This window comes from Procambarus clarkii, chromosome 22, assembly GCF_040958095.1.
Source record: "Procambarus clarkii isolate CNS0578487 chromosome 22, FALCON_Pclarkii_2.0, whole genome shotgun sequence".
NCBI classification, from domain to species: Eukaryota; Metazoa; Arthropoda; class Malacostraca; order Decapoda; family Cambaridae; genus Procambarus; species Procambarus clarkii.
The window spans coordinates 8,698,056-8,725,681 of NC_091171.1; the positions used below are offsets into that span (position 1 = coordinate 8,698,056).

The following is a 27,626-nucleotide window of genomic DNA, read 5'->3' on the forward strand; positions in this document are numbered from 1 at the left end:
TTTTGCGAAATCTGTCTTCCATGGCATCTAATGCCATGTCATAGTGGTCCAGCAACTGTGACAGGCAAGAGAGCCCTATTCTGAAACCATGTTGTCCGGGGTTATGGAGATGCTGTGATTCCATGTATTTTGTGATCATCTTAGCACTCTCTCAAAGATTTTTATGATGTGCGATGTTAGTGCTATCGGTCTGTAATTTTTAGCCTCTGCCTTATTTCCTCCTTTATGGAGTGGTACTATCTCTGCTGTTTTTAGTATGTCAGGAATAATGCCAGTATCTAGGCTTTGTCTCCAAAGAATGTGAAGGGCCTGCGATAGTTTTTTTTTTACAGTTCTTGATGAATATGGAGTTCCAAGAATCAGGGCCTGGTGCAGAGTGCATAGGCATACTGTTTATGGCTTCTTCAAATTCCAGTAGGGATAGGGTGATGTCTGATATATGATTCGATGTTGGTATCATATCCATGAAAAATTCATTTGGGTTATATATGATTCGATGTTGGTATCATATCCATGAAAAATTCATTTGGGTTATCAATCTTTAGTGTGTTTAGTGGCTTGCTGAAAGCAGAGTCGTACTGTTTCCTCAGTAGCTCGCTCATTTCTTTGTTGTCATCAGTGAAGTTCCATGTCCCTTTCGCAGGGGCCCAATACTAGATGTGGTTTTTTATCTTGATTTTGCATATCTTGAGTTATCTTGAGAAGATTTCGGGGCTTTAGTGTCCCCGCGGCCCGGTCCTCGACCAGGCCTCCACCCCCAGGAAGCAGCCCGTGACAGCTGACTAACACCCAGGTACCTATTTTACTGCTAGGTAACAGGGGCATAGGGTGAAAGAAACTCTGCCCATTGTTTCTCGCCGGCGCCTGGGATCGAACCCAGGACCACAGGATTACTAGTCCAGCGTGCTGTCCGCTCGGCCGACCGGCTCCCTAGGAGAATGCATAGGAGAAAAAGTATTTTAAATTTCTCTCTATTTCGCTGATGGCCTTTTGCTCTCTCTGCCTCTTCTGGGTTTTGTATGATTCTTGTAGCTTTAGTTCAATTGTTTCTATTTCTCTACCTAACCTTCTTCGCCGTTCTTGAAATAGGGTGTGACTCTCAAGTTGTTCCGCAATTCGTTTTCTTCGCCTATAGAGGGAACAATGTTTTCGTTCCAAGCTGCAGCTCTTCCTCTTTTTTCTTAGGGTTATGTGGTTTGAACATATTTCTAGTGCTGCTGAGCTTATTTTTTCCAGGCACTGGTTCAGATTTGCATTTTCTAGCTGTTCTTCCCAGCTTATTTCTGTGAAGTCTTGGTTTATTTGCTCCCAGTTTATCTGTTTATTATTGAAGTTGAATTTGCTGAAATCTCCTCCACTGGGAATCGGGACTGGTTTTGATGGTCTATTCCCCATGTTTGTCAGAACTTCAATAAAGTTGTGATCTGAGTAACAGGTATTTGTAATCATTATGTTCCTGATCAATTCATCATTATTGGTGAAAATAAGGTCCAGCGTGTTCTCCTTCCTAGTTGGTTCTACTGTTTGCTGGTTTAAGGAAAACCTGTCTCACATCCGTAGCAGGTCATTTGCATGTGCCTGTTCATTTAGGCTACTCCTTGGTAAGAATAATAATGGTCCAAAACAGACTGAGACATTGTCGTTTCTTCAATTTCTGATGTGTGGGTTGGACGTCATATTCTCAGCCACATTACTGTGACTCATCATCTGTATAAGAAGACAGGTTGGTACAAGAAGACAATATGATAAGTAGTGTACAACTGAATACTATAATGATGTTTTGATGATTATGGTTATCACTGTTAATCATAAATAGACAGGATTTAAAGATGGGGAACATTTTTTTATTTTCATTATTGTTCTATTTCTGGGAGAGCCTCATGGTGGCTCCCTGTAGCTATTTTGCTGAGATTACTCCATTCTACAAGTCACATTAGATTAATGAGTTTTGTTTGGCCTACCAGGGACCAGCCCCAGAACCTGCTTCCCCCCCCCCCCCCCCCCCTTCCTCAGACAACACGTAGAGTGCAAATGACATTGTCATTTCACTTGGAAAACATCCAGAAAGTCTGGAAAATGTTAGATAACTGGTGGGTTCGTGCTCAAAGCCACAAAACTGCCATATGGCAGTTGGCATCACAACTCCCCGAATGATTCAAAATTAGCAAAATAACATGAACTTAGCTAGAATCTCTTAGTACCGAATGGTGCCACCAGGCGACCGAAGGCTCGGTTCATCGTCAGCTATCCAGTCAGTTCTTATGCTTAGGTGTTGCCTAGACCAATGCAGTAGTGCTCCTGTTTCACATCATCACGCAGGAAGTCCCAGAGCTTCTGAGCTAAAGGCCAGCCATCCTAGAACTTGTCCTTTTGGGGCTTTTTTTTTCTAGTGTATCCTTCCATCATACTATTTGCTTCACAAGTGTGAATTTTCTGTCCATTTTTGTTGTGTGGATTTGGCATTTTTTGCTCCAAATTGCATGTGTCCGATAGTTACTTCCCTGGGTGTTCATTAGCACTGCTCTTGCAATGTTCTCTGATGTGTTCAGGGATTCACCCTTTTAAGGCCAAGTCACTGGAATGGAGTGCCTTACCTTGGTTATTTCAGGGGTAATCTGACCTCTCTGTTTAGGTCCTTGGTTAAGGACATTCATTAGATTATGTGGGGTGCGCTAGGAGCTTGTGCATTTTCATGATATGATATGCAGTGGGTGCAGCACAGGCAAGGGACCTGCTTGTGGTTCCTGTTGTCTTTGGCAAGTATCCCCAGTAACTGGGAACACATTTGGCTTATTACTGGCAGGCACTTGTATTCCCCAGCTGGTCTTTGACAAGGTCAATTATGCATCAAGGAAGGCCCACTGAGACTTCTCTTGCCTATTACGAGTTTGAAAGCTGTTCATCGCCTTTGCTATTTGGTGATAATCGTTCTTTTTGCCTATACCATGCTTTCTGATTTTCACTGATCCTTCTTCTGAAGTAGAGGCGTTTTAGTCAGCTGCTGCATTACGGACTATGTTTGCCAGATTTCAATGTTCGTAACTTTATGCCCAGATGGAAGCTTTGAAATAGCACTGTGTGGTGTTTAGGGAACTGGAATTGGATGTGTTGGTGGTCTCCACCTTGGCTTCGGCTGTGCCTCTTCTTCCATCCCTAGCAAGAGTGCGTTCACTTCGCTTCAGTTCCTTCTCTTTCTCCCCCTTCCCAGCTTCTGGCCACAAAACATCTGAGGATTTCAGAGTTGGGGTGGTGTTTAGCTCAGGGTGTAGCTTGGCAGGTTCCAGGGGTTACCCCTTCATTCTTGAGGAGGTAGTTGAGATATCTAATCCTGTTAAGGTTAAAGTTAACTACTTCACAGGCATATGATTTGTCCAATATTCTTCTTTGGAGGACACCATTCTTTTCCAGGCTACTGATAGCTTTGGTTTTGCTCCAGTGTTTTCATGGTAGACTCTTAGGGCTGTGGGAAAAGCCAAGGGTGCCCTGGGAATATTTTTGGTATTTTGTTACTTTTGAGAAGAGAGAGGGATCGTCTCACAGGAGACATGCTCACAGAAGAGGGATTCTCTTATGCTGATTGGTATGAGTTTGATTTAACTGCAGCTCTTCCAAGGGTACATTTCCATGTGCCGTTCGGTCCTGTGGATTCATCTTTCTACAGCTTTACCTCTTCCCAAGTCTCCCTTTTGGTCACTTACGAAGACCAACTGTGGTATCTCCTGCAGAATTCTGACCTCACATTTATGCTGAACCCTGCTTCCCTTGAGTTTGGGATGGTATCACATTTTTAGATACGTTTTGAGATTCTGAATTCATCATGGCTGGCTGACAACCCTCTTTCACCCCCCCTCCTTGGGGGCTTAGCGGGGGTTTGGTCGTGGAAGATCACAGGGTTTGTGTACACTTGCCGACAGTCGTGCATTTTTGGGCCCAAGTGGAGCTTTTTTGTGATCAGCTTTGTGAGGATGTGGACTTGCTTGCTCAGGGTGCGAAGGCTTTTAAGAACTGTGATGCCAGTGGTGGCAGTCTTGTCAGTGATGCTTGCATCCATCCATCCTTCGTGAGGTTGTGGCGGCATTTTACTCGTCTTTGCCTCAAGTGTCGGCAAGCCATCCTTGCTCACTCTTTAGTTTCAGCTTGGTTCTTAGCCCTTTTATCCACCTCTTTTTTTCGCTTCTCTTTGTTTGAGGAAGTTGTTGTACAGTAACTTTGATGGTGGTTACATCATGCTGTCCGATTTCCAAACTTTTGGCTACTCACGGGTTCTGTTCCTCATGCTTGTAAGCAGTTCAGTAGGGCTAAAAACCAACAGCCTACCCTGCTGTTGGTCAGGGTAGGCTCTTGGGGTGATAGATTTTCAGACTGTTGTTCTTCCAGCAGGGGATTCTTCCTCCTCTTATCAGCATCACTCTTGAGTCACAGGAGGATGGCAATTCTTGTGGTTGGCATCAACCCTTTCGTGGTTCGCCCCATTGATGACACTGTGCATAGTCTTGCTCTCTTTGCCAACTCAAGGTCCAACGATATGTAGGTGTTTCGGGTTGTTTCCCTTGGCTTGCAGTGGAGTTGGTCAATTCTTCCCCTGCTTTTGGGGTTGGTGTTAATGGGTCAGCTTTTTTCCGCACAGCTGCATCAGGTCATATGGATGTGGTTGAATATGGATGTGATTGAGCCTATCTCATCTTTTTTGTTGGGTGTTACATTTGTTCTGGTCCCCTAGAGGGACTTCTTGGACCTGTGATTCATCTTCAGTCTTTCGATTCTAAACAGTTTCATTCTCTGTCTGACTTTCTTAATGATCGCTATAACCAAAGTCTGCTTGGTTTTCCAACTGGAAGCTTGGATGATGTCCTTTGGATTTCCAGAATGTGTACTGGTATATTCCTATGCATCTGTTAGGTTTTGTGGTGGAGCATTGTGCTTACCGCTTTCAGGTTCTACCCTTCAGTTTAATCTGGTTTCCTGTATTTTCACCAGGTTAGCATGAGTCATTGTGGCTTGAGTATGTCTCTTAAGGGGTTCAAGTTGACGACTGGCTGGTTAAGGCTCCCAGCCAATCTGCGTGTCTTGGACTGCGTGTCTGGAAAAAGCCCCTGGTGACTCAGTGGTTGGTCAAGCGGCCATAAGAAAGGCTGAATTTTGAATGCATGGTCTACTTATTGAGCAGAGCTTAGCTCAGGGCTCTGTACTGGTTCCTCTGGTTCTTCTCATTTTCCTGCTGCTGCCACTGTTGTGTTTGGGCACTGGCTGCCTTTTGCTGGTTGTTTCTTCCCCACCTTCCTCTTCAGGCTTTTCGAGTTTCGATACCATGGCTCCTTCCAGTTCTGTCACTCAATGTATTTACAGGCACTTCAGCTCTAGGTTTTAGTTTTGTGACCAGCGCACGCACGGCTTCCCCATGGTCTGAGTTGTCGGGTCTATTACTTCGGGCACATGGTACAATTTACAAGTTCACAGCTGTTTACTAAGCATTATGGAGGACTTCGCTCCCTCCAAGTTCCATAATCTAGATCCATTCTGACTGCTTCCCTGTTGTTCATTGTCTGAACCGTGGGGGGGGGGGGTCTTCAGGTCTATCCTCTATGGTGGTCTTGAGGTCTATCCTCTGTGGTGGTGGACACTGCTGGTTGCTCATCTTTTGGACTCTTGGGGTTTATCTCTCTGTGCATTCCATGTGCAGGGTGTCTGTAATGTTCTCATGGACAGTTTGTCTCGTTTCCATCCAGTCTCCTTGGAATAAACTGTTGACAATATGTCCCTTTCCAGTGACTCTGCGAAACGTTCAGTCATTGTGAGGTGGATCTCTTCGCACTGCCGTAGAACCGACATCTCCCATCCTATGTGGCTCCATTTTTCAATAGTGAGGCTGTCGTGGAGGATGCTTATGAGTTGGAGTGGTTGAAGTGGGGTTGCATTTACCTCTTTTCCCGTGGTTTAGTCGATCTCTGGGTTATTTCCAGAATGAAGTTGTTCCTAGGGAGGGGGATCTTTCGGGCTTCTTGGTGTTCAGCTTTTTCAGAGGATCAGTCCTTGCTGGTTTGACCTCCTCTACATCTCTTCGATGCTAAACTTTCTGATACAGGTACATATCACCATTTTTATGGCTCACAGGCGGCTGGGTTATTGGTTCCCACCTGCATTTGTCTTCCACGGGGCAGCTTGAAGTAGCTTGATGCTCGTCTTTGCTGTTTGCCCCCTAGATGTCTTTCTTCAGTTTCAGTTTGTGTGGTATTGTCTTTAGATGTCAAGAACAAAGAATCAAGCTCAGGGAGCAAAAGAGCTGGAAAAAACATAGATGTTTTCTTTTGTGAACCGTTCTAGGTGTTTGAAACAATTAAAGTGAGGTGGTTGTGGATGTCAAAACCAGCAGCAGTTCCAAAGCATTATATGACAAAGGTTATAAATAAAACAGGGCAACATAAGCATAGCTCTGATCCTGTAACTATACATTGTAGTTACCATAGACGAAGAAAAATACTTTACTTACTGATTGGATATGCATAGAGGAGGATTAGCAATTGTTTAGTTAGTGAGTAAGAAACAAAAATGAAGAGTGAATAGATCTGGTTTAACAAAGCTCCTCACTTCAATTTAATTTCTTTAATTTCATGTGTGTGTGGATTCAGTTTTTATTAGGAATTGTTTAATACTGTTGTGAAGGTTCTTATGGAATGTAAATTTGCAAGGTTATCAATATGCAGATGCACCTCAGTGTAGTTAGAACCAAGAGTTGTACAGAGACGATAAGTGATGAACTGCAACTGCAATAAAAGTACATTATAGAGGTTGACTGAGAAGCAGTTTAGTATTTTACTCATTATCTCAGTCTTTGGTGATGAAAATGGATACAGAATATAGATAGCATTGTAGAATTTACGCTGTTAAAATGCAGTATTATAAACAGCAAATATTATGAGCAGTTACGGCTGTGTTGAGTCAGAGTGAGTAGCAAGGTCAATGGAAGTCATTTTTACATGTGGAAATAATCATAGATTTCATGGAAGAGGTGCAGGAGGTTAAAGGATCATGAAAAAGGTTAGAGCAACAAGTTTATCAGGTGTTAGTCAAGGATATCCCGTGGTGTAGTGGTAAGTGGATATCCCCGTGGTGTAGTGGTAAGAGCAGTCCCCGTGGTGTAGTGGTAAGACACTCGCCTGGCGTTCCGCGAGCGCTATGTCGTGGGTTCGTATCCTGGCCGGGGAGGATTTACTGGGCGCAATTCCTTAACTGTAGCCTCTGTTTAACGCAACAGTAAAATGTGTACTTGGATGAAAAAACGATTCTTCGCGGCAGGGGATCGTATTCCAGGGACCATAGGATTAAGGACTTGCCCGAAACGCTACGCGTACTAGTGGCTGTACAAGAATGTAACAACTCTTGTATATATCAAAAAAAAAAAAAAAAAAAAAAAAAAAAAAAAAAAAAAAAACCATTAGGATGCTTTCACAGATATGAGTTGTCATACACAAAGACTAAGGAGTGTTGACTAGTGGGTATTAGCAATATAAGAGGTAGAATAGCATTTTAGAGTTCATGAGTACTGTACTGTTTCATGAATTAAACAGCGCAGATGTTAGTGGGAAAAGTAGTGTTAGTAAGGTTCGTAAAAGAAAAATATTTGATGTGAAGATCATGAGGAAAAAATAATGAACAATTAAAATTTGTGGGAATCTTAATAAAGTCTTTTAAGAAATGCAGTCAGATAAGAGTGTGGGAAGACAGATTTTCAATGTCTACTTTGTTGCTATTCATAGATTATTCATTTGTGATACTAACAAAAAGTACATGAATAACTTTTTTTTTAATGAAAAATTGTATGAGACTCTGAAGCATGATTGTGAAGACAAATTAAGGGTGTGTGTGTATAGTAATGTTGTTCAATGACAGTTTGATGAATGAAGTTTTCAGGATGTGACAACTATGTGAGGCAAATCACATAGCTTACCACTAAATGTTTATTTACTGAGCTATCTCAGAGGGCTGTTAAATAATTCCTGCGAGGAAATATGTGTGAATTGGTTTTGTCAAATTGAAAGCTTTTGAAGTAAGTGCTTTTTGCCATCATTGAAATTGGTGATACTGGCTTACCGATTTCTTATGTTGAAGAAATCATCGTTTACCATCAAAATCATTTTTTGTTAATCTGTTAGTTACATAAACTGTAAATGTTTTTTGTGTTCTAACATCCACTATTTTCGATATGCTAACCATGGTGTACCTTCTTGTGTGGGGCTTTGTACAGCTAGTAACTAATCGTGCATTTCTAACCTTTCTTGCACGCTTCATGTAACAGAAAACTCTCGTGGAAGACGTGAGTATTACGTATTGTGGCCTGTGTGTAGATTTCTCATGTCTTATATTCACAATAGAAAAGTTGTATACTAATATTCTTGTAATATATTTCTTGGGTGTATTTTGTGTTCTTAGGTTCTAAGTAGAATTTGTTTGCATTTATTTTACAGCTTTTTCTCAGTCCTTTTACTTTATAGTGAGATGTCTTTTATTTCAGGCATTCTACTACTGTATTGTATTTGTAAATAATGTTAATATTTGAACAGATATTGAAATTGCTATATGTACTGTACAGTACAATAGTCTACTGATCTTGATATATGATGTATAATTTGAGAGTATATCTGTAATTCTAATCTTAATACATATTGATGTTTTTATGATAAATAGCTTATACAGTATACTGTACTAAACTTGGTACAATTTCTTTTAAATATTTATTTGAAAGTAATTTTTCTCTACTTTTATTTTGTTGCATTACTGTATATGATAGCCATAAAAATATATAATTTGTTTTAAATAATGTTTATATACAGTTACTTAAAAAAAATTCCTAAAAATTTAGAAAGTATGGTTGAACATGTACTTGATATAGTGCAAACATTTTTATCCTTAGAATGAATATATTTGACATTAAATGCATATGGCAGATTCCTGGTGAGCTTCATGGTCGATGCTCGAGGTGGGGCAATGCGTGGCTGCAGGCATTCGGGCGTTCGTGTCATCATTCCACCCCGAAAGGCTGCTATGCCCATGAGAGTCACTTGCCGCTACCTGAAGAAGGATAAACTGGTCCATGCTCCACCTCTTATGGAGGGTGAGGCTCTGGCTTCGAGGATCCTTGAAATGGGCCCTGCTGGTGCCAAGTTCCTAGGGTGAGCTTTAAAGTTGTTTTAATTTTAATACTGTACAGGAAATATTGAATTCGATAAGCTAGTGGATATTTATTTCAATAATCGGTGTTGTCCTGTGTCCCACTTTCACAATGTGGAGAGACATTTCTCTTCAGAAATTATCAATTTTGGGTTGAAGAGGACATAAGGTGCTGAGAGTTGTAAAGTTTACCCTCATCTTGATAGTCCTCTGCAACAAGCACTGGTCAGTAACTCTCGCTGGCTTGCTACTTCACATTTTGGCACACAAATGCATAAACATCAAATTACATTTCTATAAATTACTAGACTGCTAGTTTTGTTATTAGTGTCTTTGAATATTTACAATAAATTTTAAATATTTGTAAGATTTGCTAAGTATATGAACAAATTTATGTTTTGTGGAGGAGGTGACACAATGCATCAATGTTCCTGTTGGACATGGTCACCTTCTCAATGTTGTTGGCATTTAAAACATGGCTGTCTATTTGGATTGCCAGCTTTAATTCTAAAACATTATAAATGCAATTTCTTTAACGCATTCAGAAATTGTGTATAGCATTGGCAATTAAAATACTATGAAGTACTATTTTATAGTGAGTTTATTAATGTAAATAGCACTGTACGATGTCTTCATGTTAAAAAAAAAATTGTATGTTAACATTTTACTGACAAAACATAAGGCCAAGGTGGAGGCCTGCTGTGTGTGTATGTGCTCCCAATTGACCCACTTCTCACTGAATATAATAAACTGAGGCCAAATAAATTTGGCAATGTTTTGGTTTTCTTTGGCAAGTTCAGCCAAACATATTTTAGCCAATTTAAAGTCAAGTGTTTAAGTGTGAAAAACAAACTATTTATTAACTTTTCATCCCTTTCAAACAGCCCTGTGATTATTGAGGTACCACACTTTGCTTCCCTGCGAGGTAAAGAACGAGAGATAGTGATCCTTCGCTCTGATAATGGAGAAACTTGGCGAGAACATACACTTGAGGCAACAGAGGAAGCTGTACAAGAGGTTCTCAATGAGAGCTTTGATGGAGAGGGTATGTTTTATTTTAGCATTTGTACTAAATTTCAAAATATGGAAAGTATAGTCTCTATACTTTAGTATAGTCTAGTCTTATTTAGTATAAGTAGTGTTGCTATACCGTATATGTTTATGGACTTGGAAAAAGTATGTGAAATAATAGAGAAGATTTGGTAAATGTTGAGACATGTTTACATAGGAATTAGTGCTTGTGCAAGAGTTAATGGTGTAATGAATGACTGGTTTAATATTAATGTAGATGTATGCCAGGATTGTATGATGACATCTTTTGTATTCAATATATTCATGTAGTGGGTCATAAGACAGATGAAGGTAAGAATATTATAGAGGGCAGGGGAGGGGGGTGTAATCCTAGTGTTTAGACATACTATGAGTAATTGAAGTATGTCAAAAATTGATGTTAATGAATGATACAGTTCTTTTAACAGAGTGAAAGTGTGGACTATTTTTCCAATTTATTAAGGTATGTGTATGAGAAAATTGTTACAAGTGAATTTGGACAAGGTAAAGTTATGGTAATAGTGAACAGAAATTGTGTAAAATGTGCATGGTGACGTGCAGAAATGGTTGATCAATTTAAATACCTGGGATGTATTGATGAATGAAGAATTTATGCAGTTAAAGTTAAAAGGAGTGTGAAATTAGGAAAGGAAAGTGGCTTGTGCTATTAAAGCCCCAGCAAAGAAAGCAAGATATAAATAATTGTATCCAGTGGTCTGCGTGAAGGAGGTGTAGTTCCAATGATTTTTCACTTGCAAGATGGTGGTATGATATGAACATGAATATACAAAATTACATCAGTAGAAATGAATGACTGGAGAAGCATGTGTAGTGTTACGAGGAGGAATGATTTGGCTTAGAATTGTAAAATGCTAAATTAACAGTAAAATAAACGACAGTGTCACGAGATGTTTTTGGCATATTAAATGAATGGATGATGGTGATAGGCTGGTTAAGGGAGTGAAATATAATTTGGTTCATATTAATTTGAAGTATAATTTGGCTGGTTAAGAGAGTGAAATAAAATTTTGGTAATATAATTTGTGTGATATTTTGGGTAGAAGGAGAGGGGTGGGGGGGGGGGGAGAAGGTGGGTTGGTATGTACTGAAAATACGTTTGTGAGAAACACTGTTTACTTGGTCTTGAAGCGGTGGGGTGCTGCTGTGAATGATTACTGGTGTGTGGTGGTGGTGTTTTATCTGCTACCTAGTGTGTTGTGTTGTGTGAATGATATGTTGAATGGATGAGATAATTTACATTTTTTTTTATTACACATAGCCTTTGTTTAGTATACTTTTCTGAGGGAAACCCCCCAGTCACTCCCTGAAGCTATCTTGCTGAGATCGCTCCATTCTAAAAGGTCATATCTATCTTGAAAGTTCTGATTGGCCTACTGTGGACCAGAACAAAAACCTAGCCATCTCCTCACAGGTGCAGAGAGTGAGTAGCAATTTGCACCCCACCGGGAAAGCATCCAGAAAGTCGGCAACGCTTGACAAACAACCGGAGGGTTCACAGAAAACGAAGATTTGAAATGACCAAACTTCTCCACAAATTATTCACATGAAACAAGAGATTTACTCAAACTAGCTCGAAACACATTAGTACCACTAGCCACCACCAAGTGGTTTTGCCCCAGCCCCAAGCTAGCTTCTTAAGTTCTCTAACCAGCCAGTTCTGTTGCTGATGTTATGGTGGAAGATTCTACCTGTAGTGCTCAGGTTTGTCAGTTGTAGACAACCCGCTGTTTGAGCTAAGTGCTGACCATTCTTGGACGTCTTGTCCTGCAGGGACCATTTGATGTGCTCTTCGTATATTTTAGTATAGCATCACTGGATCATTTAGTATAGCTTCACTTAGCTTCTCCGGTGATCTGGTTCTTTCCCAGTTCACCAGGTTTGGGTTCCTGGTGAGCTGGAGGAGGTCCTAATTGATTCTGTCTCAAGTTCGGCCTTAGCAGGGGCCAGATTCACGAAAGCACTTACGAACCTGTACATCTTTTCTCAATCTTTGGCGGCTTTGTTTACAATTATTAAACAGTTAATGAGCTCCGAAGCACCAGGAGGTTGTTTATAACAATAACAACAGTTAAATGGTACGTTATCATGCTTGTAAAGTGTTTAATAAATGTAACCAAAGCCGTCAAAGATTGAGGAAAGATGTAAACGTTCGTAAGTCCTTTCGTGAATCTGGCCCCTGGTCTTAGTAATGGACTTGGTTGGCTTCTCCCTGCTTCCAGCACCATTGCTCTGCCTGCAGCTGCGTCGCCGTCAGGTGTATGATTGGCCTCGGGGGACTTAAAGGTTGGTCAAGTGGTTGTATAGGAGCCTGAATTTTGTCTGCATGGTTTTACCACTGGGCAGGGTTTGGCTCCATGTATTGTATTCAATTTTCTGGTTTCACCTGTTTTGCTGCTCCCGTTCCCAGTGGGTTTAGGCCCTGCCCAGCCTTCATCAGTTCTTGCTTTACTGGCTTCTCCTTTGGGTATTCAGGGTTCAATTCCATGATGTCATCCTCTCCTATTGCTGACTGCATCAGCTCTGGGTTTGGGTTTCATGACCAGTGCTCATGGTTGGATCTGTTTCCTTTGGTATCTGTAAACTGAGTTTGTGGCTGTGTGGCATGCCCTGTGGAGGATTTTGCTCGAGCCAGAGCACCAGGCTCTGTGCTCTGGCTCCACCCTGGTGTTTCATTGCCTGAACTGGGGGGGGGGAGGTTGCTTCAGTCCATCACCCTATGATGCTGGATGCTTTGGGTAGCTCAGCTTCTGGATCCTGGGGTGTGGGTCTCTGCATGGTTCATTTGCGGGGTGTGTCCAACATTACTGACATCTTCATGTCAGCATGAAGCCAATACCTTCCTTCTTACTTTGCTCTGTTCCCTAATAGCAAAACTCTTGCAGTGGAAGCATTATGACTGAACTGGTTAAGGTGGAGGTGCATTTGCCATTTTCCGCCAATTGAGTTGTTGGTCCAAGTTCAGTACAGTCTGGAACAGTATTGGGAGGGTGATTCATGTGGTTCCTTGTTGGCTGGCTCAGTCTTCATTTCCAGTGCTTTTCACCAGGTGTCTGAATCCGTGCATTTTCCCTGGAGCTTGCCTCTTTCAGCAGATCAGCCTGATTTTGTATTTCACTGGTTTGACCTCCTCTGCTTTATGCATATCAAGTTTTTTATGCAGATATTTTTGCCATTTGTATTGTGAGCAGGTGGCTGGTTTGTTGTGTACCACCTGCATCATTCCTCATGGCAGCAGTGTAATGTTGCCTGGTGATTGTTTCACTACTCTCTTTCTCTTTGTTGTCTTTTTAAAGTTATGGTCAGGTTTGTCCTGTCCTTTTGTCTTCATTGTTTCTTAATTAGCTTCTCATGCATAATACTGTCAGTTTTTATCATGCGGCATTGGAGTGGCCACTGATGCATGTGTTTGGTGCTGACACCTCTGTGATGTCTTCCCAGAAGTTGTGGAATGCATTTTTTCTCCTACTGTTGGCTCCTGCTCTTCATCCAGGTCTCTTGACTGGGGTTTTGGTCTTTCTATACTCACTCCTCATTTATGGTGCCCCTTTTGGCATGTGATATCCTTCTCAAGGGTGTGGTTTTGTTGGCTTGCCTCCAGCTGTACGGTTGGGGAGCTTTAGACTCTTCTCCAGATGCTGGGGTTCTGTTGTTTTGGCCTTGGTGACTGGTTTACTCATTGACAGCCTTCTCCTTCCTTTCTGGTGAAGGATAAGTCAGCTGGCTTCTGAAGGGATCCTTTGGTGGTGGATGTTTGGTGGGTTAGGCCTGGGATGAATCTTTTGTTGTGCTCAGTGGTGGATCTTAACTACTACATTGGGTCACCAGTTTTACCTCAGTGGACATTCTGATGTTGACCCTGTTATCTTAGTTCCCTGTTCCAAGGCTTGCATTTCTCAGGATGTTTGTAGTACCATTAAGTCCAACCAGCCTGCGATCTACTCTGAGATCCATGAAGTTTGCAGATACGGTGCATTGTCTGCTGTCTTCTCCAACATGTCATGGGCTGATATTCGGGCGCGCATGGGTTTTGGCAATATAACAGTATTGGCAGCTAGGTATTTGGCTCATGTTCCTGGTCCCTCTCAGTCTTGTGTTGCTTTGGAATGTTTTCCCCTAACCTGCACTCTCTTCTTTGCCTTAGTGCCCGCTGTCTCTCCTCTTCCTCCCTGGTAAGTCCCTTTCTCAGTTTCTGCGGTTAGCTTCAAGTGGCTCCCTCAGAAATCCAACATTGAATGTGATGAAATGCCTCTTTTTGGTAGAGCCCTGGTGTGTGTCTGATTCCTACTGTTCCCTACAAGTTTATTGGTGGGCTGTTCATCAGCTCCAAAACTGTCTGGTCACTAGAGCGGACTGGGGCTCGGCTGCCTGGTGATGGCTCAAAGTACTAATGATTTTAAAGCTAGTTCAGGTAAATCACTTGTTCGTTGTGAATCATTTGCAGAGTTGTTTGGTGGTTTTGAGGCTTCATTTTCTATGAACCCTCCAGTTGTGTGTGTAAAGTTTTGCTGACTTTCTAGATGCTTTTCAGGTGAGTGGGATGGTGAATTGTCACTTTCTCTCTTTGCTTCTATCAAAGAAGCAAAAAAAACCTGGGGGCCAGGTTCTGGCTCTGGTCTCCAGTAGACTAAACACAACTGTTACAACTGATGTGACCTTTTAGTATGGAGCAGTCTTGGAAGATAGCTTAAAGTTGCCACCAGAGTTTTGCTAGAAACAGGTATTGCGTTACATTCAAAGTTGGATATTTCTTCGTACTGATGCTTCTGTATCCCACGTTATTCATAAATGTTAAATGTAGGGTATTTTTTAAAGACAAATATTTATCCCAGTAAATTTTATGGCCAACTATTTTTTATTGGTTTGTGGAGAAAAAAATTCAAATCTTCGTCCAACCTATTGCAGCAACTAAGATTTACATGTTTCTTAAAGAGAAGTAAAATGCATTGTGGCAATTTGATGTTCTGAGTTATACTCATAAGCTGCTTGCATATTAATCTACAGAAAAATAATTGCAAACTATACATTAAGTGTGGTTATGTTTTTATTTACAGAGTTAAAGCAACTGGAGGACTTGAACACCAACCGCATCACACGCATTTTGACCACCGACTTCCCTCAATACTTTGCAATTGTAACACGCATAAGGCAGGAGGTATGTAATAGTAATTTTTGTGTAAGTCATGCTTCTTATCTGCAAAGGATGATATGGAACTACAGTTTGTGTTTGTCAGATATGAGAATGAGGAAAAGTAGTGGAGCCGGTACATTACCCTTGGGTACTGAGTTTTTTTCTTAGCAGGATTGATACTTTATTTTCTTGACTGTTAATATTTCGGTTTTGTTTGTTAGGGATTAATGATTCATCTTCCAATTCCAGTTATAATTTTTGTATTTATTTCGTGCTATTACAAGATGGTCATATTTGTCAAAAACTTTGCTAAGTATGTGTATGATATTGGTGGCATCTTTCTTTTCCTCCATGTCATCCAAGCCCTTATTGTTGTTGTCTAACATTTGTGAGAAGCAGGAGCAGGTTACACAAAACCTGTGTTGGCCAGGATTAACCCTTAAACTGCGCAAAACGTCATATGATGTGTGACATTAAAGCGGGGGTATAATTTGAAAAATAATCTAATTATGTAAAATTTACTTAAAAATGTTAAACAAATCTCCAACTTATTGGCTTCAGCTTTGTGAAATTTTCATCAAAATATTTTCATAAATTGATTTTCGACGAATATATTAAAAAAAAAAAGTTTTGTTGATAAAGAGAACAGCTCCTATTAACTGGAACTGATGGATAATGCAGTAATAGAGATGCAAGCACCTGTCCGACACACAAAAAAGAAGAATAATAGTAAGAAGTGTCCAGAAAGTGGATATACAGCTGGCGCCTTTTATACCACTGATGAGTAATACATAACAACTCAAATAATAATGAGTAATTATGTTATTATGATCTATTTTGTTATATATCATATAAATACATTGCCCATTGTTTTTATCAGTTACTTTCAACAATGTCCAAAAAATATTTTTTTTAGGGGATTTTTTTTTTAGGTTTTTATTTTTTTCTCTTATCATCTCTGTTTATTATTTGAATTTGTTTTAACTTTTGCATCCTGCAAAATGCATACTCGTCCCTAACTATGTGAAGCCAGAATTAAATTAGTCAACAAATAAAAATCAGTTACAACTCAAAGAACTTGGGACTTTGATTTTTTTTTGGCTGATTTTTTCACAGATTTTAAACTCTATTTTCCTTGTTTCTTTAGGTTGTTTTGATGATTAGAGACCAGATTAGGGCATTTTTACTTATATAAAGTATACCCTAAATATATTCCCTAAATCATTATAATTATTATAAATATCCCTATATTTTGTTTTTTGGGGGATTATTTTTTCTTGACTTCATTTCTACACACATTGACCTACAACTTTCACATACTTGAGTATGAATGCCAAACAATGTTTATTACAACATAAAGTAAATTCATGAATTAGAACTGCCTTATTCATTGTCGATAACTTCAACTTCAATTACATCTATAACTAGAATTTCAACTTGCTTCAGTATCCAAAAATCTCGTTTCTGACCGATTCGCACCGTTTTTACATATAGTGTGCACAGCTGTCTGTTCTACAATCCCTATAGAATTGATTTTTGATAAATTCTAAACATTTGTAGTTATAAATTTTTGTTGTCTAAATTTGTGCATATTTCAAATGCCATATTGACAATTTTTTTTTACAGTAAACTATACTGAAAACTTATATTCTATATATATGAAAATGAAGATCATATGATATTCTGAGAGAATAACAACACCAAATGAACAGTTGGTGATATTTTTATATTTTTGCAGCTGGTTTCAAAATCTGATGTTTTCATTATTCAATTTTATAGTTATTTTTTATTTTCTTGTTTTTCAAGTTACACTGGTATCATTTAGACAGAGTTGGAGCATTTGCCTTGTAGATTATTCATAAAACATTTGAAAGAGTTTCAGAAAATTTTAAAAACTGAGTTCAATCTCAGACATCATTTGAGGTTTTGCACAGTTTAAGGGTTAAGTAATCAATGTGACACTGTGTTTCGAAGTTTCACTTTTTAGTAATGAAGATTTTTATAATGTGTAATGTTAGTTCAATCAGTCTATATATTTTTTCATTGGCTTTGCTACCTCTTTATGAAGTGGCATGATAAGTTGCTGTTTTTGGTATGTTAGTGAAGTAACTAGTATCGAGACTGTCTCGATAGGAAGTTAAGAGCTTGTGATAGTGGTCTTTTGAAATTCTTGATAAATACAAATTTCAGTAGTCTTACCTTTGGGGACATTACAAGAGCATCCAATCTATGGCTGCTATAATGTCCATCAGGGTTCGAGTGACATTCAGAGATGCCCATTGAGGTTGGTGTCACATTCATGAAGAATTCAGCTGGGTTGCCAATCTTTCTTGCATTTAGAGGTTCATTGAAAACCGTCATACTATTTCCTTAGGATTTTACTTGTTTCTTTGTCCTCTGTGACTGTTCCATCTCCCTTATGGAAGGGCCCAGTACTGGAAGTGGGGTTTTTGTTTTGTTGTGTTTCGTAAATTAACAATTTATCTTTGTGGAAATATTGTCTGGGGTATTTTGTTTCTGGTTGGTTCTGTTTTTGCGGGTTTTAGGCAAATTTGCCATAAAGCTGAGGATGCCATTCGTATGTGACACTTTACTTGCTGTTTACTAGAGTACTCCACAGGATTCTGATATAATAGTGTGTGCAACACTTCTCTAGTTTCTTATAAATTAAGTTGCCAAAGCAAATATGATGTTTGGAGATGAGCTTATTAACTTTTCTAAGCATGTCTCAATTTTCATCAGGTGGTCTTTCAAATGCTGAGGATGTACAGTTCAGTTTTGACTATGAACATTTCCACTATATCATTTGTTGTGTTAAGTAGCTTCAGCATATGAGTGTAATTATTATGAACAGCCAATTCTCAATCTGTAACCAAGTTGAAAAAATTGTATTCTAGTATTCCTATTTCATTGTTTTAATAGTCCTTTGTCTGAATTTTAGACAAATCTGCAAATAATGCATTTCTCTTAGTAAGGAAGCCATTATAAAAGGAAAGCTGTATCTGACTTCATTCTAAAAAATCTGTTGGGGATAATAGAAAATTGAAAAGAGCAGGGAGGTATGTAGAGAATTTGAGCCAACACACTTGGTACTCCCAAGCACATGTGATTTCATTGTGCATCCGATGATAGGCTTTAGGGGAAGACTTGGCAGGAAGCTTTGTTACTATTTTTTGTAGCTTAGCCTTTAATTAGGCATTTGACAGTGTCCAGTGACCATGGCCCCTTTCCTGATTATGGGGGTATTGGTGGTGGCTGCTTTTTCTATTTGTCCTGGTTGTGGTGCTTTTCTGGGTTTCATCCTGGTTGGAGCCTTTTGTGGGCTTTGTTCTCCTGACACTCTTATGGCAAGGTTTGGACCAGGATTGCAGCTACCCCTCACATCTTGCTCTTAGCTGGTGCCCTTTCTCAAGCTCTGGCATTCCTAGTAGGCCGAGGGCTGGTCCTTTGTGGATGGTTTCAGACTGCATCTTCCCATTTGATGTATTTAGGGTTTACCACAGTTTGTATGGGTAGTGGGTGTTAGGCATTTTGGTATGCAGTTACAGCGGTCTATGAGGTATCTGTAGGAAATTTTCTCAGTGGGCCTTTTACTACTAAGCAAATTGTTGGGCTAGAAAAAGGTCTTACAACCATAGAGAATGTCTGCAACTACAGGAGAATTGGCAGGTATGTAAAAGGAAAAGATTGACCTTCGAGGCTTTGAGGATCACCCTAAATGGTGCCAAACAGATGGAGGAAGTACTAAGGAATTTTAGGAAATTACAAAGTGATGAGGAAGGGAAATTATGGTCATTAAGATGAGATCTTTCAAAAGAAGACAGAGAAGCTGAAACTGAACCTCGTAGAGACAAAACGTCTAAATGAGAGCAGGAACGAAGAAATCAATTCTTTTTTCTACAAAGTGATTGGGGTATGCAGGCCAGTAAAATGATACAAAAAGGCAAACCAACAAAATAGCCAGGGAATGGGGGTAGTGAATAAGGAGAGAGGGAACGTGTTCCTGAAAATTGTATGTCACCAACATAGATGGAGCGAGATCAAAGATACTGGAGATAAGTGATGTAATACAGCTGCAGACGCCAGACATTGTTGCACTCATGGAGATGAAACTTGAAGATATTTTGAAGGAGGTCATATTTTCAAGGGGCTACTCAGTTTGTAGACGGGACGAAATAATGATTGCCAATGCGTGAGAAGTTGACATAATAGCACTAGCAATCAGGATGATAAACTAATTATCATAAATACATATAGTCCACAACCATGCAACACATGGACAAAGGAGGAGCTGGATAATAAACAAGAGGGTCTTATAACAATAATGAGAGAGATTATAGCGAGAGTGGATAAAGATATTTCACGACTGTTGGTAGTCTGTGACGTCAACTTGGTAATGATAAAGGCACAACAAAAATTTATACCAAAGCAGAGATGCAGAACTAGGAAACAGGATTGGTTCAACAGAAATTGCGAGAGGGCCAGAGGCCAAAAGACACAAAAATGGAATCGATATAGGAAGAGGCCAAACCCCCAAACATACCAACAATACAAAGATGCGAGAAAGAACTACACGGCAGTAAGGAGAGAGGCAGAAAGAAATTTTGAAAAAGGGATAGCAGACATATGTAAAACAGAACCATGCCTATTCTAGAAATTCATAAACAACAAATTGCAGGTAAAAGATAATATTCAGAGGTTGAAAATGGGAAACAGATTCACAGAAAATTAAAGGAATATGTGTGAAACATTAAATGAAAAGTTCCAAAGTGTGTTTGTACAAAATGAAATCTTCAGGGAACCAGACACAATAAGAATTTTAGAGAACATCATAGAGCACATAGAAGTGTCTAGAGACGAAGTGAACAAAAATGCTCAATGAACTAAGAAAGAACAAAACAGTTGGCCCAGATGGAGTTTCACCATGGGTTCTGAGAGAATGTGCACCTGAGCTCAGCATTCCACTTCAGCTGATTTTTCAGGCATCCCTGTGTACAGGAGTCGTAGCAGATGTGTGGAAAAAAGCTAACATAGTTCCAATCTCCAAAAGTGGCAGCAGGGAAGACCCCTTCAATTATAGACCTGTATCTTTGACAAGTGTAATAGTCAAAATATTGGGAAATATAATAAAATCTAATTGGGTAGAACACCTGGAGAGAAGTAATATAATATCAGACAGACAGTATGGTTTACGATCTGGAAGATACCTGTGTATCGAATTTACTAAGTTTCTATGATCGAATCACAGAGATTTTACAGGAAAGAGATGGTTGGGTTGAGTGCATCTATCTGGACCTAAAAGAGGCTTTCGACAGAGTTCCACATAAGAGGTATGCAGGAACATGTCTGTGATGCCTACATCCGCATCATGAAATGTAGGTATTTGGGGAACAAAGTTGCCGTCATTTTCCTGCAACAGATCACCTCAGGTGCTTGCTGTGCCACCACCACCACCATGGGCATGTATCCTGCTTCCAACAAAATTACATTGGCTGGGAGATGAAGCGTCTTTTTTTATGCACAAGACAGGCATGAAAAGTTGAACATGAGGGCAATCTTCCCTCAATTTTCCCATCTCGTCTTTGCAGAGAGCTGTTGATGCAACAGAGTTTTTCCAAATAACACTATGTAAACTGCTATTATTAGTATCAGACTCCTGGTCACTAAACCCAAAAAATGAGCTGTGTTCTATATGTTCATAGGCTAAAGGAATATCAGGTGTCACAGCATGTGACTCGCACGTGACCTCTGCTGCCGTGGCAGTGGAGATGAAGCAAGCCTCGCCCTGGGTCAGTATCATAATCTAATTCAAAGTTTCTTACTAATTTCTTCATCTTAACTGATACTGTGGCATTAGCCACATGTTGGCGGTGTGAGGTGGAGGGATGTGCGCAACTCACTCTATTCACAGTGAAGCTTTCCTGTCAAGGAGCCCATGATTTTTTGTCATGGTGGCAAATGTTTACTTGAAGCCTGAGGAAGTGTATAGGTATCCTGTTGATTGGATGGGAGTTTTAAATCGTCCACTAGATCTAAATACTACCAAGGTTTGTGAACACACTACCAATCAAATGACCCTGACTGTGATGCACAATTGAAGGGTTAAACTATGGGGGTACTGAGAACTGCTTAGAAAGAGGTTGTAACTATACACTAAGTGCGGTGAATATTGATAGTAAAACAGCACAAGAGTGCCAAACTTCCTTCAGTGTCTACCCGGTGAAAACTTCCTTTAGTGCCTACCTGATCAAAGCTTCCTTCTGTGCTTTCCCGATGAAAGTTTCTTTCAGTACATGATCAAAGCTTGATTTTGATCATGTACTGAACAACATGTCTTTGTTGTTCTCACCATCTTCCTTGTTGCATTATACTGTTATGCTTATAGCAGCAGTATTTGACAGCATTAAAGCTTGGGGGTATTCAGAATTATATTTTTAGTGGTGGAGTCAGATGAAGCTTTATCATCATTTCCAAATGTTCATAAAGTTTTAAATTGCCTGTGACAAAAAATCTGAATTATTTTTGCAGGTACATGCAATTGGTCCTGAGGGAGGTATGGTGTCATCGACAGTGGTGCCTCAGGTCCAGGCGGTGTTCCCTCAAGGAGCTCTGACAAAGAAGATCAAAGTGGGACTCCAGGTAAACCTCTTCAAGCCACGCAAAAACCACACAGGACCCATGAAAAAGATTAGCGTCAATAATATTCCGAAGAAGAAGCGTTTTAGTCTTATTTGGTGAAGTAGTTAACAGTGGCAGAGTTTAAACAAAATTCATCACAAAATTTGCGTATTTTAACTTTCATTGAGATATTAAAATTTCTGCAGTTGCTTGTCATTGATTTGCATATACTTATAATGATCTCCAAATTTTAGTGAGTAAAGAGTCGTGTGGGCTAACAGGGATAATGCTAAAAAACTGCTAAGAATTATTTATTTGGAGTAGTACAATGTTTGTTTCAGGAGATTGTTGGCTGCAAAAGCTTCGTGTGCTTATAGCCAAACTATCTGAAATATATTATTGCTGAAAAATATGGATTAGAAATCATTATAATGCAACTCAGGAAGGTAACATATGCAGTATATACAAATGCATTTTAATAATTTTATGCCAAATTTGTAGTACTGTAGTCAATTAAGATCATAATTGAAGGGGTGGATGCTGCAAACAAAATTCATTAAAATAGGTAGAGTAATTCATTCATTAGAAACACACTGAAGACTTTTTTTTTTAATTTGGTAAATTTAATTATTTTCAATTACCTTTTCTTATTTTTACATTTTGATTGCTTTTAAATTATTTGTATTATTTCCTGTGAATTGCTCATTACAGGACATTAAACTTGCAACATAAGTTCTAGTCAGTGTAATCTCATCATTTCTACCAAATATAATATTGTAGTCAGAAAGTAGGCAGTTAAAATATTTAACAAGAGTAATCTTTTTGTGTGCATGATTATTTATTAATATGATTACAGCTTTATATTATTTTTACTTTATTCAGTTTATGCATGATTTCAATTTGCATGATTCTGGGTTTGGTTTCTTGAGAATAATTTCATTATATTTTACTTTTTGTTACTGTATTGCTATTAATAATTTACAGATTTTCTGAGTTAATAATAATTATAATAGAAATAGTAATCAAGGCTTAGGATAGAACATAGTGAATTAGATAAGAAAACAGTAGTGACCCAGTTTGTAGTAGGTATGTTAGATAACAAAATCACTAATAATAATCTTGGAGTATCAAGATGATAAGAAAATTGAGGGTTAAGTAGCATGTAGGCTTTGATTTGGATGAAAAATATTTTCCATTGTACAAGTTTTACACTAGGTCCCACTGACAATATCCCACAGAATTGATAGTTGTTCACATTGTGCAGAGTTCTTGGTTCACCACATTTCTCTGTTCATTAGTATGCTCACTATTTAAAAACAAATGTTGTTGTAAAAAATTTCAGTAAATTTCTGTAAAAAAGAAAAAGGAAAATGATTCCACGCTTACAAGTACATAGGTGTGTGCAAAAGTAAGTGTGGCTCACATGATTATGAACATTTCAATCACTGGTAATGGAGAGACTGGAAGTGTGTAACTCAAGCTCTGCAGTTTGTGAAAATAACTTATATCTCTTTGGTCTCTCTATGCAACAGAAAGACTGTAAGGCTAAAGACATCATGCACTGAAAGAAAGGTTGAAAATATATAGGTTTTGTTATTAAAGGTTTGACCTTACAAATTTAACTTTTCTAAGTATAACGACAAATTTAACATTATCTATAAAAAAAAGGCCTGTAAATAGGTACTAAATGTAGACACCTTTGCTCAAGTGCATGAGCTACATTTTACACTATTGACCTAGAATCACTACTCTGTTCAAACTAATAAGACGTTTATAATTATGACACAATCATTCATAGCATTACTCACAACATAGTATTACAGCCTTCAGCCCTTACTGTAGGGAGCCTAGGTGTGATGAGACCAGTGACTATGCCTTGGATAAAACTTCGTAAAGCTGACTTCTGTAAGTTAGAGTTGCATAAGTCGGGTCGTGTTGTTGTAGTTTTAGGTTGTAGCCACTGAAACCATCACTTCAATTTACTGCCTTTTTGAGAGCAAATATTTTTATATGTAGTAGTAAAACAAATAGCATTTACTGTAGACCTTGTTCTTCCATTGTAAACCAACTGCACCCATATCAATTCAAGGTGTAATAAATGCATAATTTAAATTTAATTAATCTCAAAAATTAAGAAAGCTGTAAAAAGTTTTTGTAGAGTCTACAGTACTGAACAGTAATATGCTATATGGTAACTTGATTGTAGTGTAAGGTATAGAGGATTTGCATACATTAATGTTCAATTTTTAATGATCTCGGTACATATAAAATATTTGTAAAACTTTTTTTTTAAATAGAATCTCAATTTCTTTTTTAAGAAGATTTGTACTTAAATTGAACTTGAAAGGTCACCACCTATTTACCTGAAGAATCAAAGCGTGAATTTGGTGATAGTCTATGGAATATAGTTACGACCTTTATTACTTCAATTATTACTTGGATGTTATAGAATGTGTCCCACCCAATGAAAATGGGAAATGGGGGATATTGATAATGAATGAATGAATGTTAGAGAATGTACAACATTGCCTTACATTATGTGTAGGTTGTCATTATCTTCCATATACCCCAACACATGTTAGAAAACAGACCAGCATTGTGGTACCCTCTTTCTCTGGCATCATCATTATTTTCAATTGATTTAGCAGCACCACAGCCTCTCGTAAGCTTTGTCAAGGTGCACTCTCTCTCCCCATGTACTGCTGTAACATTGCCTTCTTCAGTTTGATTGTATCACAGGTTAATTGATTTTAAATTTGTTTACTTATTGTTAGTCACTATACAGTATTTGAATAATAGTTTGGTTGATAGCTATTATTTTATGACATATTCATTTTATTAGTTATATTTCATTGATAAAAGAGGAAACTGAATGCAGTTGAGATTATAGGCAAATAAATTTAGATAAGTACTTGAATGAATTTGAACATGTCATTTTTTTTTAAAGTAGAGGCTTGGGGCTCTTAATTGGTGGATGCAGGTAAGGAAGGTACCCACAGACAGTTGCAAATATCTCATAGCTTATACAGTAGTAGAATTTCAAGCAGCTCGGGACTCCTCATGATTAGCATGTAGCTGTTTGTGGTATTGTAACTGTGTCAAATTTTCTAAGCTCACTTGAGAAGGGATCTCCCTAAAGAATTAAGTGGTCAGTAAAGTTTTACATTAATATATTAATTTAATTTGTTTAAATTGATAAAGATCTCAGTGAGACAGTTTAGAAATCTGGCAGGTGGTTCGATGGAGACTGAGCATTTCATGTAGATCTGCTATGTCTCTGTCGAAGAGGAGGGTAATTTAATGGCTAACTTGTCTTCTTTGGCTTAGCTAACTATTGGCTTGCTACTAACTGCAGCACAAACTAACCATGTTAGCTAGTTTGTACCACAGTCTTGGAAAAAATGCCCAATAAACTTAGTTTAACGCAAGTGGCATGAAGTTTGTTTTCACCAACTCGCCTGAACATGTGTGTGACGTGCAGTTAGCAAGGTTCGATGAAACAGCATTGGATGGGTTCATCAACACTGTAGATAATAAGACTGGGGAGCTTTTGAGGAATGTAATGGTAGAATAGAAATTTTATTTCGGGTACACTGGACCTTGTAGTAACAATTTTAGCAACCACAGTTCAACTGATTTTATTGGGCTTTTGTACCACCTATTCTTCTCTTAATGCTCTGTGCTCTGTGTGTGCTTCTTGTCTTGTTTGTCTGCCAGCTGCCTTGTTCGTCCATGCTGTGTCGAGCCTCGCTCATGCTGCTGGGTTACATGTACTTCTATCAGTCAAATTTTGTTAATAGTTTCTTAAAAATATTAATTTAATTTCTTCACAATATAATTTCATTAGAATTTGCTCTTTCACAAAGCATTCAAATATATTAAATTATTAATAATTTTAATTAATACAGAAAATTGCATAGAGATTATTAACATTTTGTCATTGTTATAACAAAATTTGACTGCAGTATATTCACCTTTGGTTTGGGAAGGTATAACATTTTAGCATATTAACAGAAGTTGAAAAAAAAGTAAAGTATTACTGAAACTTTGCATTTAATGCTACATTAGGCCAACGTAGGCTGTACCATTCTCATACAGATTGAAGATGCAGCATTACACTGATAATAATTTTGACCATTGCAAATCATAATCTGTAAAAATAAAAATTTGGTAATTTGCCATTTTAAATTACATAAAATATTATTTTTTAAGTGTTTGCCATAGACTTAAAATTTGCTTAAATGTTTTTTTTTTCACTACTTGATGTCATCCATAGTATGCTGCGTTTATGGATTTAGATAAAGTGTATGACTGGATTGACTATGAAGCATTGTGGAAGGTTATAACAATCTGAAGTGGAAGGGAGAGTATTAACAGGAGAATCATGTTACATTGATAACAGAGCTTGTGTAAGAGTAGTGTGAGACAGGAAAAAATGTTGGGGGTGAGCACAAATCAAGGTTGTGTAATGTCTCTTGGCTCTCCTGGCTCTTTAATATACAAGATACATTAGGAATTTACATGCAAGAATGTCGTGAGCTGGAGTGAAGGTAGACTGTGATGTGGGAAAGATATTGTTATTTACATGTATGTATACCGATGAGTGTAAGAAGTTAATTCTTGACGAGTGAGAAGAAATTGCAGAAGATTGTGAATAAGTTTGATAGTGTATGCAAGATAAGAAATTTGAAAGTCAATGTAAGAAAAAGTAAGGTTATAGTGTTTTAAAATAAGGTAATTTGATGATGTGGATCTTCTAAGTTCTTAGAGAGTGGCAAGACAGAGTTACTTGAACCATAGGAAAACAATGGGTAAGATTACTGCCCGAAACCCTGCGCGTACTAGTGGCTTTACAAGATTGTAATTACTATACTATGTATCCTTACAATCCCAATGTACCTTCTTGTACATACATAAATAAATAAATAAATATATTTCAAGTACAGTACTGTAGTAGTCAGTTTTAAATACAATATATTTCTTAGATAAAAATGTATGAAAGGTGGGTTAAGATTGAGCAGTGAGGGGTAGGGAAGGTGAATGGTAAAATGAAAGAAAGGAATTGGAGTTAAGAAAGGACTGAGAAATAGCATACTACTACATATCCTGATATAGTGAAGAAAGAAGAAAAAGCTTAAGTTGTAGAAATTGTATGGAAAGAGTATAAGCAGTAAAAACAATTTTTGTTGTTGTTAAAGCTTGTGGTGTAAGTATGTGGGATTGGTTTAACAATAAGGCCTGGTAGAGCTTCCAAAGGGGCCTGACAGCTGAGTGGACAGCACTTCGGTTTCGTAGTCCTGAGGTTCTGGGTTCGATCCCCGGTGGAGGCAGAAACAAATGGACAGAGTATCTTTCACCCCTGATGCTTCTGTTCACCTAGCAGTAAATAGGTACCTGGGAGTTAGACAGCTGCTACGGGCTGCTTCCTGGGGGTGTATAATTAAAAGGAGGCCTGGTCGAGGACAGGGCCGCAGGGACACTAAGCTCCGAAATCATCTCAAGATAACCTCAGGAAGATGATGAGGAAGTATACAGAAGATGTGGTATGAGTGAAAGGGGGGGGTGAGAAAATCAAATGTGGGGTGTTGTAGTGGGTGACTCTCAATATGCTTAAGGGAGGTATGGATATATTAGTAGGATACCT

General features: G+C 38.6%; 1 protein-coding gene across 31 annotated transcripts in view; it reads left to right on the top strand.

The window, feature by feature from the left end:
* Positions 1–27,626, top strand: part of LOC123756928 (ankyrin-2) — a 982,618-nt gene that overhangs the window by 727,806 nt on the left and 227,186 nt on the right. For 29 of the 31 annotated variants that reach the window (XM_069329388.1, XM_069329393.1, XM_069329412.1 and 26 more), the window contains 4 exons: positions 8,943–9,167; positions 10,050–10,210; positions 15,288–15,388; positions 21,893–22,003. In XM_069329388.1, the coding sequence (XP_069185489.1) occupies positions 8,943–9,167; positions 10,050–10,210; positions 15,288–15,388; positions 21,893–22,003 (598 nt within the window). Of the gene's footprint in view, positions 1–8,293; positions 8,312–8,942; positions 9,168–10,049; positions 10,211–15,287; positions 15,389–21,892; positions 22,004–27,626 lie in introns of all 31 variants that reach the window. The other 2 variants (XM_069329407.1, XM_069329409.1) reach the window with 1 other exon arrangement.